At 73.2% G+C, this 13,649-nt stretch overlaps 1 pseudogene across 1 annotated transcript; it reads right to left on the bottom strand.

Annotated features, from left to right (window-relative positions):
* Positions 1-4,342: 4,342 nt before the first annotated feature.
* On the bottom strand, positions 4,343-6,892 carry FTR2 (annotated as a pseudogene; the record flags this gene model as incomplete). The annotated part of the gene is made up of 1 exon: positions 4,343-6,892. A coding segment is annotated over one exon (2,550 nt).
* Positions 6,893-13,649: the final 6,757 nt, after the last annotated feature.

Raw genomic sequence — 13,649 nt, 5'->3', positions numbered from 1 at the left:
CTGGCCCCGCGGGTCTGACCTACGCGCGCGGCGCCGGCGACGGCGCCTTCGCGGCCGTCGCGTCGACGCCGGCCGTCGACGCCGGCGGCGGCGCCGCGCTGGACCTCGAGCCCCTCGGCGGCGCCGGCGCCGCGCCCTGCGGCGTCGTCATCAGCGGCACCGTCGGCGACGGCGCGACGCTGGACGCGCGGCTCGCCGTCCTCGACGGCGTCGCCGTCCTCGAGCCGTCGGCGTACCCGCTCGCCGGCTTCGGCGCGCTGCCCGCCGCGCGCCTGCGCTGCGACGTCGGCCGCCTCCTCGCCGCGCGCTGGCCCGCCGCGCCGGCGCCGGCGCCGGCGCCCGCGGCGCCCGCGGCGCCCGCGGCCGTCGCGGCGCTCGCCGCGTTTACCGCGCGCGCGCGGCTCGGCGGCCTCGAGGTCGACGTCGACGCGCGCATCGCGTACCGCGCCGGCGGCGGCCAATCCTGGACCTGCGACGCGGACGCGTCGCGCGTCGCGGTCGCGTTCGACGGGGAGCCGCTCCTGCCGACGCTGCGCCGCGCGCGTTTTCGCGCCGCGGCCGGCGCGCGCGAGGTCTCCGTCGGCGACGCGCTCGACTGCGAGTGGTCCGAGGCGGACCTGCGGACGGCGGCGGCGGCGCTGCGCGCGCTGGCCGCCGGGGGGCTCGAGGCCGCGGGCGCCGCGGGGCTACCGGAGGCGCGCGACGCCGCGGCGCGCGCGTGGTGCGCCGCGCTCGGCGCCGTCGCCGGCGCCCTGAGTAGCGCCGCGCCGCCGCCGATGTCGCCGGCGGAGCGCACGGTCGCCTTCGCCGGGCGGACGCTCGGCCTCGTGCTCGGCGCGCGCGGCGGCGGCGTCTACGTCGACGACGCGACGGCCGCGACGGCCGCGCTCGGCGTCGCCGTCGGCGACCGCGTCGCCGCGGTCGGCGGCGACGGCATCCCCGAAAACGCGGTCGTCGCCGACGTCGCGGCGCGCGTCGCCCGGGCGCCGCGGCCCCTCGCCGTGACCTTTACTCGCGCGGCGCCCGCCGCGGCCGCGGCCGCGGACGGCCCGGCCTGGCGCCTCGTCGTCGCCGGGGGCGCGGCGCTCACGGTGCGCGGCGCCGACGGCGACCGCCGCTGGCGCGTCGGCCTCGCGCGCGCCTTCGCGGGCGCGACGGCGGGCGCGGTCGTCGGCTGTCGCTTCGACGCGCGGCGCGCGGGCGCGTGGGAGCCGCTCCTGGAGCCCTGCGCCCTCTCCTACGACTGCGGCGGCGGCGCGACGCGCGTGACCCTCGCGGGCGCGCCGCCGGGCGCACCGCTCGACGGCGACGGCGACGGCGGCCGCGTCCGCGTCAACGCGTCGACGGCGCTGCTCCGAAACGCCAAGGCGCTCGCCGACGCCGTCCGCGCGGCCGCGGCGCCCGCGGCCGCGGCGCCGGGCGGGTCGCCGGCGCGGCTCGTCGTCAAGGTCGACGCGGCGCGCGTGTCCCTCGTCGAGGGCGGCGACGACGCGCCCCAGGCCGAGGCCCTCGTCGCGTCGCTCGACGGGCTCGAGCTCGGCTACGACGGCGGCGGCGCCGCGGCGACCGCGTCCGTCTTCCTGCGGTCCGCGCAGGTCGACGCGCACTTCCGGGGCCTGCGCTCTTCGTCCTTCCCCGTGATCCTGCGCCCGACGCCGCTGCGCGCGAAGCTCGCCGAGGTCCTGGGCAGGGCAGCAAAAGGGTGCGAAATTCCCAACTTCAAAGGCTCATATCTCGGCCGTTTCCCACTCGTTTTGGCTGATTTTTGGACGAGCGATCATCTCTTGGAACGGTCTCGAAGCGTGGGTGCTTTTCTCGGAACGCGCGCGCGCGGAACACTCACGTTGAAGCGACGTTGAATCTCTCTTGTCCTGCCCAGGTCCTGGGCGGCGAGGACGACGGGCCCCCGCGGCCCGTGCTCGACGCGTCCGCGACGTTCCGCGGCGGCGCCGTCGCGGACCTCGACGTCGACCTCGGCCGGAGCCTGGACCTCTTCGTCGACGAGGCCGCGGCGCTCCGCGCGCTCGCGCTCTGGCGGTCCTACGCGGCCGTCTTCGCTGCCCCGGGAGCGGCCGCGCCCCGCGCCGCGGGCGTCGCGCTCGACCGCGTCCACGTGTCCAAGCTCCGCGCGCGGCTCTCCGTGCGCTGGTCGAGCGAGGAGAGCGAGCGCGAGCGCGCGGCGCGGGAGCGCGCCGGCGAGCTCGCGCCGTCGGCGTCGTCGCCGGACCTCGCGGCCGCGGACGCGCCGTCGATCCCGCGGCAGCTCCTCGACGTCTTCGCGGCCGTCGAGCGGTCGCGCGTGACGCTGCCGGCGCTGGACCTCGAGGAGCGCCTCGACGTCGCGACGCTCGGCGCCCTCGCCGGCGCCCACTACCAGCGCGGCGCCGCGCGGAACGCGCTCGAGATCGCCGGGTCGCTCCGCGCGCTCGGCAACCCGCTCGGCCTCGCGCGGGGCGTGCTCCGGGGTCTGGAGGACGCCGTGCGCGAGCCGCTCCTGGGCCTGCTGGCGGCCATCGACGACGACGCGCCGGAGGCCTTCGCGCTGGGCGTCGAGCGGGGCAGCAAAAGAGAGCGAAATTCCCAACTTCAAAGGCTCCTTTCTCGGCCGTTTTCCACTCGTTTCGGCTGATTCTTGGACGAGCGATCATCTCTTGGAACGGCCTCGACGCGTGGATGCTTTTTTCCGGAACGCGCGCGCGCGGAACACTCACGTTGAAGCGAACTTGAATCACCCTTGTGCTGCCCAGGCGTCGAGCGCGGCGCGCGGTCGCTCGCGAAGCACGCCGTCGGCGGCACCGCGGCGTCGCTCGCGCAGATCACGGGCAACTTCTCCAAGGCCGCGAGCCACCTCGCCCTCGACGACGAGTACCGCGTGCGCCAGCAGCGCAAGGAGGACCGGCGGCGCGGCGCGGACGCGGGCCGCGGCGACGGCGCGCGCGACGAGCCCGCGCCGATCCTCGACGGCCTGGCGAACGGCTTCGACAGCGCCGTCGGCGGCGTCGTCGACGGCGTCACGGGCCTCGTCCAGGCGCCGATCCGCGGCGTGGAGGAGGGCGGCGTCGTGGGGGGCATCGTCGGCGTCGGCGCGGGCGTGCTCGGGTTGGTGGTGAAGCCCGTCGTCGGCCGCGTGGAAATCAAATCTTCAACCCGACTTAAATGTGCGCGTATGCGACCGTTTCGACGCGAGGCTTTCTGCCGTGCTTCGAGAACTCGACGAGAGCAATCGATCCGTCCAAAAATCAGCCGAATCGACTTCGATTTGATCGAGCTAGAGAGGTTTGAGGTTTGGTGGGGACCCCCCAAACCAGTGGTTGATTTCCACGCAGGTCGTCGGCGTCGCGGACGCGGCGACGGACGTGCTCCGCGGCATCCGCGACACGACGCAGGCCCCGGAGGAGCCCGGCGAGGCGCCGCTCCCGCGGAGCGGCTCGAGCCGCGACCTGCGGGGGGGGGACGGCGAGGACGACGACGCGCCCGCGCGGCAGCGGCCGAGCCGCGCGCTCTACGGGCGCTTCCGCCACCTCCGCCGCTTCAGCCACGCGGACGCGCGCGCCGCCGCGGCGCTCCGGGCCGCGGCGGCCGCGGGCGAGGCCTACGAGCCGCCGGACCTCGACGCGTTCCTCGCGCGCGCGCCGCTCGACGAAAACGGCACCGAGCTCGTCGTCGCGCGCGGCGGCCTCGCGGTCTTCGGGCCCGGCGCGCCGCGGCCCCACCTCTTCGCGCCGCCGGACGCGCTCCTCGGCTGCAAGCTCGACGCGGCGGACCCGGGCTCCGCGCTCCTCCTCCTCAGGCCCGCGCCGGGCGACGACGAGCCCGCGCGGTACCGCGTCCGCTTCGACGGCGACGCCGCCGGCGCCGCGCTCGCGGCCCACGTGAGCGACTTCGTGAGCGAGCGGCTGCAGTAGCGCGGTTGGGTTTTTTTGTGTCGTTGTAAAATATCCTTATTGGGTAAAATTTTTACTTTGTCCTTAATTTTGCGTCCAACTGGTCACGTTGCCTCGACGCGTCTCTAAACGTAGGGGGCCCAGGAGGAACCGCGGGAGTCGGAGGATCTGGGGAGTCGGCCTCAGGCTCAGCCGGAGCTGGCCTGGTACGTTGCCGAACGTCTTGCCGAACTCTCTCTCTAGCGCATTAGGCGACACACCCCGCCTACGCGCCTCGGCTTAGCCGAGGACGACTCCTCAAAAACCCGGTCGCACTACAAGTACGCCTACGACTACGGCTACGGCGGCTACGGCAACCCCGAGGCGGCGGCGCCCAAGAAGAAGAAGAAGAAGAAGAAGAAGAAGAAGAAGAAGAAGTCCGGCGGCGGCGGCAGCGGGGGCGACGCCGCGCTCGCGGCCTACGGGTACGCCGCGGACGCCTCCGCCGACGCGACGTAAGGAACACAGACGTGTTTAGACAGGGGGGGGGGTGGGTGCTGGCGGCGGCGGCGGGCGCTCGGGCGCGCGGCGCTGGGGATCGGGGATCGGGGCTCGGGGTTCGGCGCGTCCGCGCCGGCCTCGGGGGGGGGGCGGGGTCGCGCGGGGCGCGCTCACTCCGCCTCGGGCTTGAGGTCCTCCTCGCCCTTGGCGTCCGCGGCGGCCTGGAGGTCGGCGTTGAAGTCCGTGATGTCGCGGACCTTGTACCAGCCCCAGAAGGCGATGATGGGCCAGTAGATGACCCAGATGATGAGCTCGAGGTTCGTGATCGCCGGGCGGTACCAGAAGAGGACCATCATGAGGAAGAAGAAGCCGTTCTTGGTGTCGCAGCAGCCCGTGATGTCCCAGACCTCCTCGTTGGGCCAGGCGATGGACTGGCCCTTGCCGTCGCACGACTTGGCGCGCTCGGTGACGAGCTTGCGGCCGTAGGCCTCGGGCACCTGCTCGACGAGCGCGTCGTACCAGGGCTCGGCCTCGAGGCGGCGGTAGGAGTGCCACGACGCGTCGGCCTCGTCGTCGTCGCAGTTCTCCTCCTCCCAGTCGCCGTCGGGCCGCGCGCCGATCTCCTCGAGCGCGTCGAAGTACGCCGCGCCGTCGTCGATCGACGAGCCGTCGGCGCACGCGCCCATGCCCTCGATGGGCGACCCGTCGCCGGCCTGGAGGCCGCCGACGTCGGCGCAGGTGATGCCCAGGCAGGCGTAGGTGGACTCGAGGGCGGCCTTGACGGCCGCGAAGCCGCCGGGCACGAGGTCGCCGGCCGTGGCCTCGTCGATGACGTCGGGAGCCTCGAGCGCCGCGGCGAGCGCGGCGCCGGCGCTCGCGTCGCAGGCGTGGACGCGGGGGAGTAGGGCGTAGCCGAAGGCGTGGAACTCGGCCCAGACCTTGCCGTCGCTGCCGAGGGCCTCCGCGGTGCCCTCGGGCGACGACCGGTACGCGTAGCGGAGCGTGCCCTGGACCAGGGGCACGGTCATCTGCGCGACGATGTCGTCGACGTAGGCGCGCGCGTCGCCGCAGCGGTCCGCGTCCTGGATGTCCTTGAGGCCCGCCTCGTAGAGGCGCAGGAGCTTGGCGTTCGCGTTCGCGGCCGCGCCCTCGTCCTCGGAGCGCCAGGCCGGTAGGCCGTCGTCCGCGCACGTGCCGAAGTTGGCGCAGCGGCGCTCGCCGAGGCCGTAGCCGAGGGCGCCGCGCTCGTCGCCGTCGGCGCCCGTCGTCGAGCCGGCGTAGAAGGCCCAGCCCTCGTCCCACGCGTGCGGCGCGGCCTCGTCGACGTCGCCGGCCTCGCACTTGCCGAGCGCGCTGTAGAGCTCGTGCGTCGAGTAGATCCACGTGTGCTGGTACTGGGCGCCCTTGAGGGCGAGCTCGACGGCCATGGCGTCGCTGAGCGTCGCCGTCGCGAAGAGCGCCGGCCGCGGGTCGACCTTGGCCGACGAGTCGTCCGAGAGGCGGTCCCAGAGCGCCGCGCGGACGTAGTCGTCCGCGTACTTGGCGTTCTGGTGGTAGGCCATGTACTCGTCGAAGGTCTTCTCGCCGCTCAGGTCCTTGGAGAAGCCGCGGAGCGTGCGCAGGCCGTCGCCCTTGGCGCTGTGCGCGCCGTCGGCGTAGACGGCCCACGCGGCGTCCCATTCGCCCGCCTCGAGCGCGGCCTCGAAGTCGAGCACGTCGAGGTCGATGGCCGCGTGGGGCGCGATGTCCGTGTAGGGCGCGTAGGACGCGTACGTGCCGAAGAGCGCCGGGTTCGCGGGCACCCAGACGTCGTCGCAGATGCGCTTGCAGGCCCAGGCCCCGAAGGCCTCGCCCTTCTGGAACTCGTAGGACGCGTGGGACCCGAGGCCCGCGGCGATGAGGGCCAGGAAGCCCGCGGAGAACTTGAAGAAGAGCGACAGGTCCATCTTGTTCGTGCCGACGAACATCGACGCGCCGAACGCGACGCCCGCGAAGATGCCCGTGACGATGGGGATGGGCATGGACTCGGGCCTGTAGGCCGCGCCGAAGCCGACGACGAAGATGGCCGCCTCGAAGCCCTCGCGGAGCACGGACGTGAACGAGAGCGTAAAGAAGCCGTACTCGTTCGTCTTGTCGATCTGCGCCTGCACGAGCTCGTCCATGTTGCGCTCCCACTTGACCTGCCAACTCCCGGACGACTTCATGCCCGGGGCGAGGTGCGTGACGAGGAAGTAGGTGATGACGACGCACGCGAAGCCGAGCATGCCGCCCTCGACGACGAACGCCGTCGTCGTCGTCATCGTCGACTTCTGCGTGTAGTAGATGGAGAGGATGACGACGCCGATGGCGACGGATGCCGCGCCGCCGACGGCGGCGCCGAGCCAGACCTGGCGCTTCAGGTGCTTGGCGTCCGCGCGGTTGAGGTACTGGATGAGCACCGCGACGAGCACCGCGGCCTCGAGCGTCTCGCGGAAGAGCACGAAGAACGCGGGGATGCAGAACCAGTCGTTGAAGTCCTGGACGCCCATGGTCTGGGCGTGTTTCTTAAGCCCCTCGGGGGGCTTTGGAACGTGGGTGGAGTGGTGTCGGCTTCGACGGAAGCCGAGGGAATGTTTCGAGCGTCGAGGGCGCTCGCGGGACCGGTTTTTTTTTCCCCGACGCGTGCCCGGGGCCTCGGAGGGGAGACTAGGGGCGCGGGGGGAGGTCGCACTGGACGGGAAGAGGTGGCGAAGAAGCACGACAACCTCAGATGCCGCGCGCCGACCGCTGACGTCTCGGCGCGTGCCCTCTGCACGTGCCCTGCATCGCCGGGGAGAGTGGGGCTCGTTATGCGAGGAAAGAGGCCGTTTCGGAAGCTCCAAGTGCCCGCCTACGCGTCCCGCACCATCGTCCTTCGCGTCGTGCGCGCGTCACCCCCGGCGAACCCACCTAGGCACCCTCATGTGCTGAAGCTGATGAAAATCTCGAGGGGTGGGTCGAGCGACCCACCTTGCAAGCGTCCGGTGCGCCCATCCGCCCCCCCCCCCCCGACGCCCCTCAGCGCCCCCCACACGTCTCGACGCCCTTGTAGTACGAACATGAGTCAAGACGGCCGTCCGAGTCCGAGCCCCCCGTGTGCGACGGGCGCCCGGATGGCGACGCGCCGCCCTAATGCACGTAGGCCCGCAGCGCCCGGCACGCCCGCCACGCGTCGTCCGCGGCGGCGAGGAAGTCGAAGAGGCTCAGGCGGGGCCGCGCCTCGCTCCGGTTCGCGGCGCGGACCGCGCGCGCGTGGACCGCGTAGGCGAAGGTCGCAGCCGCGTGGAGCGCGCGGCGCACGTGGGCCTTCGACGACGGCCGGAGGTGCGCGACGGCGGGCGCCGCGGCGTCCGCGGCGGCGGCGAAGAGGTCCCGGAGGTTCGCCGCGGCGGCCTCCTTGCCGAGGAGCGCGGCGTCGAGGAGCGGCGGCCGCGCGCGCGCGCGGACCGCGCGACGCAGCCTGTCGAGGAGCGCCGCGTCGCGCGGCGCCGCGCGGCCGAAGCGCCCCGCCGGCGGCCCCCGCGGCGGCGCCGGCCGCGGCGCCGCGCGCGCGGCGACGGCGCCGCCGGAGAGCGCGACGTCGACGCCGCAGAACGAGAGCGCGGCCGCCGCGGGGGTTTCGCCGCGGGCGAAGGTCGCGCGCGCCTTGGCGGCGTTGACGACGATGCCCAGGGGCGGCCCGTGGACCGCGTAGGCGTCCGCGAGCGCGGCGAGCGCGCCGCGGGGCCCGACGGCGAACGTGTCGTCGACGACGCGCGCGGCGCGGCACCCCGGCGGCGCGCGCGCGCGCTCGAAGGCGCCGTAGTAGAGGTCGCAGAGCACGGCGGAGGCGACGGAGCCCTGGGGGATGCCGGAGACCTGGCGGAAGCACGCGCCGCGGAGCCGCGCGGCGTGGCCCGACACGTGGCGCCGGAGCTCCGCGACGACGGCGTCGCGGCGCACGAGCCGCGTCCGGGGCGCCGCGCCCGGCGCGCCCGGCGTCGCCCGCTTCCCGCCGTGGATGCGGTAGGTCTCGCAGACCAGCGCGCCCTCGGCGACGTCGAGGAGCCGGGCCTGGTCGATGCCGTCGAAGCACCGCGCCGCGTCGAGCGTGAGCCCCTCCGCGTCCCCCGCGTCCTTGGCGGCCCGGAGGCAGCGCCAGAGCGCGTCGGGCGCCCCGCCGAAGCCCAGCAGCGCCGGGTTCCGCCGCGCCTCGAGGCGGAGGGCCAGCGCGCAGTCGTGGAGCGACGCCGCGCCCGGCGGCCGCGCGCCGCGCGGCCGCGCGCCGAGCCGCTGCACGACGCGGACGCCGCCGCCGTCCTTGGGCTCGGCCGCGAGGGTCGCGCACCCCGCCGGCGCATCGTCCACCGCCGCGAGGGCCGGGCAGGCGCGCACCGCCGCGGCCTCGACCGCGTCAAAGTCCGCGCGGCGGTAGTACGCGACGCGCCCCCGCGGGAACTTCACAACGAAGCGCGCGGCGACGAGCCCCGCGGCGACGTCGAAGAAGACCCAGGCGAGGAAGCGCTCCAGCAGCTCCCGGCTCCGCCGCAGGTCCGACGGCGGCCGCGCGCGCCGCGTCGGCGCGCCGCGCGGCCACGCGACGTCGGACTCGCGGAGCGCCTCGCGGAGCCGCCGCGGCGTCACAGCGTCGCCCGCGCCGAGGCGGAAGAGCGCGTCGAGCGCGCCGAGCGCGGCCCGCTCGTTGCGCGCCGAGCCCCAGAGCGCCACCGGCACGACGCGCCGCACGACGCGGCACGCGAAGCGCGCGACGACCGCCGCGTCGACGCGCGCCGCCGCCGCGTCGCCCCGGCGGCGCGCGGGGCCGCAGGTCGCGTCGAAGACGCGGCCGACGGGCGCGCGCGCGTAGTTGGCTTTGAGCCGGGCGAAGAGCGGCAGCGCGCCCGCGAGGCGCCGCCGCGTCCGCCGGTCGTCCGCCCGCGAACCGAAGACCGCGCGCGCGACGGCGCGGCCGTCGCCGCGCGCGGCGCCGGCGCGCGACTCCAGGACGTGGCCCGGCGGCAGGGCGCGGGTCCACGTCGCGGCGAAGCGCGGGCCGCGCGCGAGGTCCCGCGGCGAGAAGGTCGCGGCGTCGCGGGGCCGCGCGACGTCGCCGCGGCCCGCGGCGTCGCGCCGCGCGTTCGACGCCGCGAGCGCGGCGGCCGCGACGCCGGGCGCCGCGAAGAGCCGCGCGAGGGCCGCGTTGGCCGCGGGCGCGGGCGCGGCGTCGCCGTTCAGCGACCGGCCGCCGTAGTCGGACACGCGCGCGGCGTAGGAGACGACGGCCGGCGGCTCGAGCGCGCCGGCCGCGCGCGACGCCGCGCGGCCCCAGACCGCGAGCGTCCGAGGAGCGAGCGCGGCGTCGACGAGCTCGACCTCGCGCTTCTCGACGACGGCGCCGGTCCACGTGCGCACGTCCTTGTACGGGCCGACCCAGCGCACGACGCCGACGCCGGCGACCTTGGCGCCCTTGGCGTGCGCCTCGAGCGCGCCCAGCTGGCGCTCCATCTCAGCCCTCGACGGTGACGACCTTGAAGAGCGAGAAGAGGATGACGAGCACGATGATCGCCTCCGCGACTTGCACGGGCCGGATCATGTGCGGGTGGTGGCGGCGCGCGACGACGACGGCGCGCAGATGCAGGCGGCTTGCTCGAGTCGGAGCGCTGCAACTTTGGAGAGCTTGAACGGCAACATTGGCCAAAGGTACACTGGTCGTCGCGTACTCAGGACGGCCTTATCTCCGCGACTAAGGGGTTCCCACCGCCGCCGTCGGCGAGCGCCGCCTCCTCCGAGTCGTCCTCGTCCTCTGACCTCGAATGCTATGCTGCAACAGTGGTGATCAGGCCCACTTTCCTTACAACGCCCCGCGAAACGTGTCGTTGTAGTAGAGGCCCGTGAGGTACTGGGCGGCGACGAGGTCCCAGAAGGGCGCGTCGACGACGCCGCTCGTGAAGTCGGCCTGGGAGCAGTACTGGTTGTTCGCGGGCCAGCACGTCGTCGCGTTGAGCGCCGCGGGCGTCGCGCCGTCGTGCTGAAACAAATAGAAGTTGTACCTTTGCGACGGTCCGGGCCCGTGGCGCGGGAAGTCGCCGGCCCAGTACTGGTCCGCGTTCGCGACGTCGCCGGCGCCCGACAGCGTCGCCGCGTCGATGTTGGCCGCGACGTAGTGGACGTGGACGAGGCCCTCCTCGCTGTTGTCCGGGAAGCTCTTGTCGCAGTGGGAGCAGGTGGAGATGTAGACGAGCGTGTAGGCCTTGGCCGGGCTCGCCGGCGCGAAGGTTACGGTCGGCACGGTGGCGACGTCGGACTTGATGAAGAGGTTCCCGCAGTCGACTTTCGAGGCGTAGTACGGAATGTCGTACCGGATGTCGAGGGCCGCGGAGCAGTTCACGTCGAGGGCGCCCTCGGCCCCGAGGACCAGGGCGGCGAGGGCGGTGAAGCGCTGGCAGCGGCGTGCCATTTCGGGGCAGCCACCGAGGAGAATGCAGGCAACCAGCGGCCTGTTGAACCGCCGGTGCCGCCATGTTGCCGCGGGCTGCTTCCTCCATCCATCCGAGAACGAGCTCGTCTCGCGCCCATCAGCCACGATGTTCCCGCTCTCCTGTGGTGCGTTGTTTTTGCACGCAGCGCGCTGTGTGGCGTCGCTCGATCGTCTTCTCCGCAGGTCAAGCCGCCGTGGCCGTGGCCGCGACGACCGTCTCGGCCAAGCTGTACATGTCCTTCGGTATCCGGGCCAAGATGATGGGCATGTCGGACGAGGAGAAGGAGAAATTCCAGCCGACCTACGAGAAGGTCCACAACGCGCAGCTCAACGAGGCCGAATACGCGCCCCTCATGGTCGCGCTGCTCCTCTACATGCACACGAAGGGCGTCGAGGCCCCATACGCGGCGACGATGGCCGGCGTGAGCGGCGCGATCTACTTCTGGGGCAAGGTGCTCACGGGCAAGTTCATCTTCACGCCGATGGGCGCGCTGCCGCGCTTCGTCGCGTGCATCCTCCTCACCGTCGCGACGTACAAGGCGCTGTGACGGTCGCGAGAGGTGCGGCTTCGGACCCGCGGGGCGATTGGCGAGCGACTAAAGGAGACCGCGCGGCTTGTGCACTTCACTCACCTCAGCTTAGGCCTCCGGGAAAGGGCCACGCCTTCGGACCGCACCCTTCACTTCAACGTGTGCGACTTTTGCCTCAACAACGACCCGTGCCTCAACAAACGGAGTGAAGCCCTTGTCAGCCGTCTCAAAGAACTCAGCGTGGCACCGTCGTTCGCGCCGCCGCCTGACTCATCCCCGTCTCAGCCCTCTACAACAATCTCTGTTCTCATCATGGTCCGTTCGCGCGCCATCGCGTTCTGCGTCGCCGTCCTGGCCTCCACCGCTTCGGCGTTCGCCCCGACACGTGCGGCTGCGTCAGCATCACCGGCGGCGCGCTCGACCGGCCTCCATTCGCTCAAACGCTCCGTCGACGAGCTGCGCTACAACGCGATGATGAACTTCGTCGGGGTTTTGTTCTCCGGCGGCGGCGACTCGACCGGCGGCGTCCTGCCGAACGCGGCGCCGCCGACCCGACGGAGGGCCGCCGCCGCCGCGCCCGCGCCCGCGCGGCGGCCGGCGCCCGCGCCGCCCGCGAACCTCGTCGAGGCGAGCGACACCTGCGTCGTTTCCATGGTTCCCGAGCTCTCCGCGCTGGGGAAGAACCAGGTCCTGCACATTCCCAGCCACTACTTGTGAGGTGGCACCCGCGTTCGCGCCCAGCGCGGGGCCCCAGGCTCCGCGTCCGTTGTTTAATCCGCTGTGCATACGAGGGTTCCCGGGGCGCGGCGCCGGGCGACCATAGACTCGCCAACGTCGCCAACGCCACCAACGTCACCGCGCGCACGCGGCGGCTCCGCGGGTCCGATTCGTCCGGCGCGGCCTGTGCACAGGGACTCCAGCGCAATTTGCGTCGCTGTCTTAGCACCGGTGCCTCTAAGAGAGGTCGCGGGCGGGCGTCCGAGGCGGTCTTTTCGGCCGCCCGGGGCCCGTGAAATTACTGGCGTAGTAATATTACTAGGCGTATTACTCGCCAGACGACGTCGACGCGGTTGGCCTCAGGGAATCATCTGCGATTCGTCTCCCGCTGATCGATTTTCTGCCGAACAACGACGCACAACAACGTCGTCGTCACAACACCTTACGCTCGCTTCACACCCGCCGCTTCATCGCCTGACAGCATGGCGCCGCTCTCCAAACTCCTTTTTGCTCCCATCGTTTCAAATCTTGCGCACGGCCTCCTCGCGAGCGATCCGCGGCTCAAGTCTTCCGTCAGCGGGCGCGCCCCCCACCGCGAGCGCGCGGTGTCGACCCTCGACCCCCCCCCGTTCCGCGAATACAAAAGTTCGCAAACGCAAACGCGCGCGCGCCGCAGGCGACGACGCGGAGGAGACGCGGACCTACGTCGTCGACGACGAGCCGCCGGCGCGCCCGCGGGCAAGCCCGCGCGCGGTCCCGATCTACGGGCGCACGCGCTTCCTGCGGCTCCAGGCGCGCAGCCTCTGGCGCGCCGCGGACGGCAACCCGCTCCGGGTCCACCGCGTCCTCATGGGCCCCGTCGAGGCCGTGGAGTGGTACCGGCCGCAGTTCCGCGCGGGCGTCGTCGCCGCGGCGTATCTCGCCTACCCGGTCGTCGTCGACGTGCTCTCGCGCCTCCCGCCGCCGAACAGCGTCGAGGGCCAGTACTACTTCTCGCTCATCTCCATCGTCTACGCGACGCTGACCGCGGCGACGATCACGGACGCGTCGACGCGCCTGTCGGCGCTCCGCGCGGCGGCCGTCGACGAGTCGTCCATGCTTTTGCCCCTCGTGAAGCGCCTCGAGGCCGCGCGCCTCGACGGCGCCGTCTTCAAGTACGCCGCGGGCCGCCTCTGGGACCACGCGTCCCTGTTCATCTCGTCGAGCCGCGCCTACGAGCTCGAGGCCATCGGCGCCTGCGACGACGCGCTCGTCGAAGTCCTCGAGATCCTCCTCGCCTACGACCAGGCGAACGACGACGTCGACCTCCGCGATGCCATGGCCTCGGCGGAGAAGCTCATCGAGGCGCGCGGCCGCCGCCTGAGCCTCGAGAACTCCTCGGTCCCGCAGACGCAGTACGACGTGCTCAAGGCGCTCTCCGCCGCGCTCGTCCTCGCCTACGCGTACCTGACGCTAGACGCGGCCCCGGAGACGACGGCCTTCGGCTTCGAGGGCGGGGCCTTCGACGCGTCCATCGGCGTCCGCGTGCTCTTCTCCTGCGTCGCCGGCGCGCTCGTCGTCTTC

The sequence above is a fragment of the Aureococcus anophagefferens genome (assembly GCF_000186865.1).
Source record: "Aureococcus anophagefferens unplaced genomic scaffold AURANscaffold_29, whole genome shotgun sequence".
NCBI lineage: Eukaryota > Pelagophyceae > Pelagomonadales > Pelagomonadaceae > Aureococcus > Aureococcus anophagefferens.
Note: the sequence above shows the minus strand (reverse complement) of the source record. Positions and strands in the feature narration are given on the sequence as shown.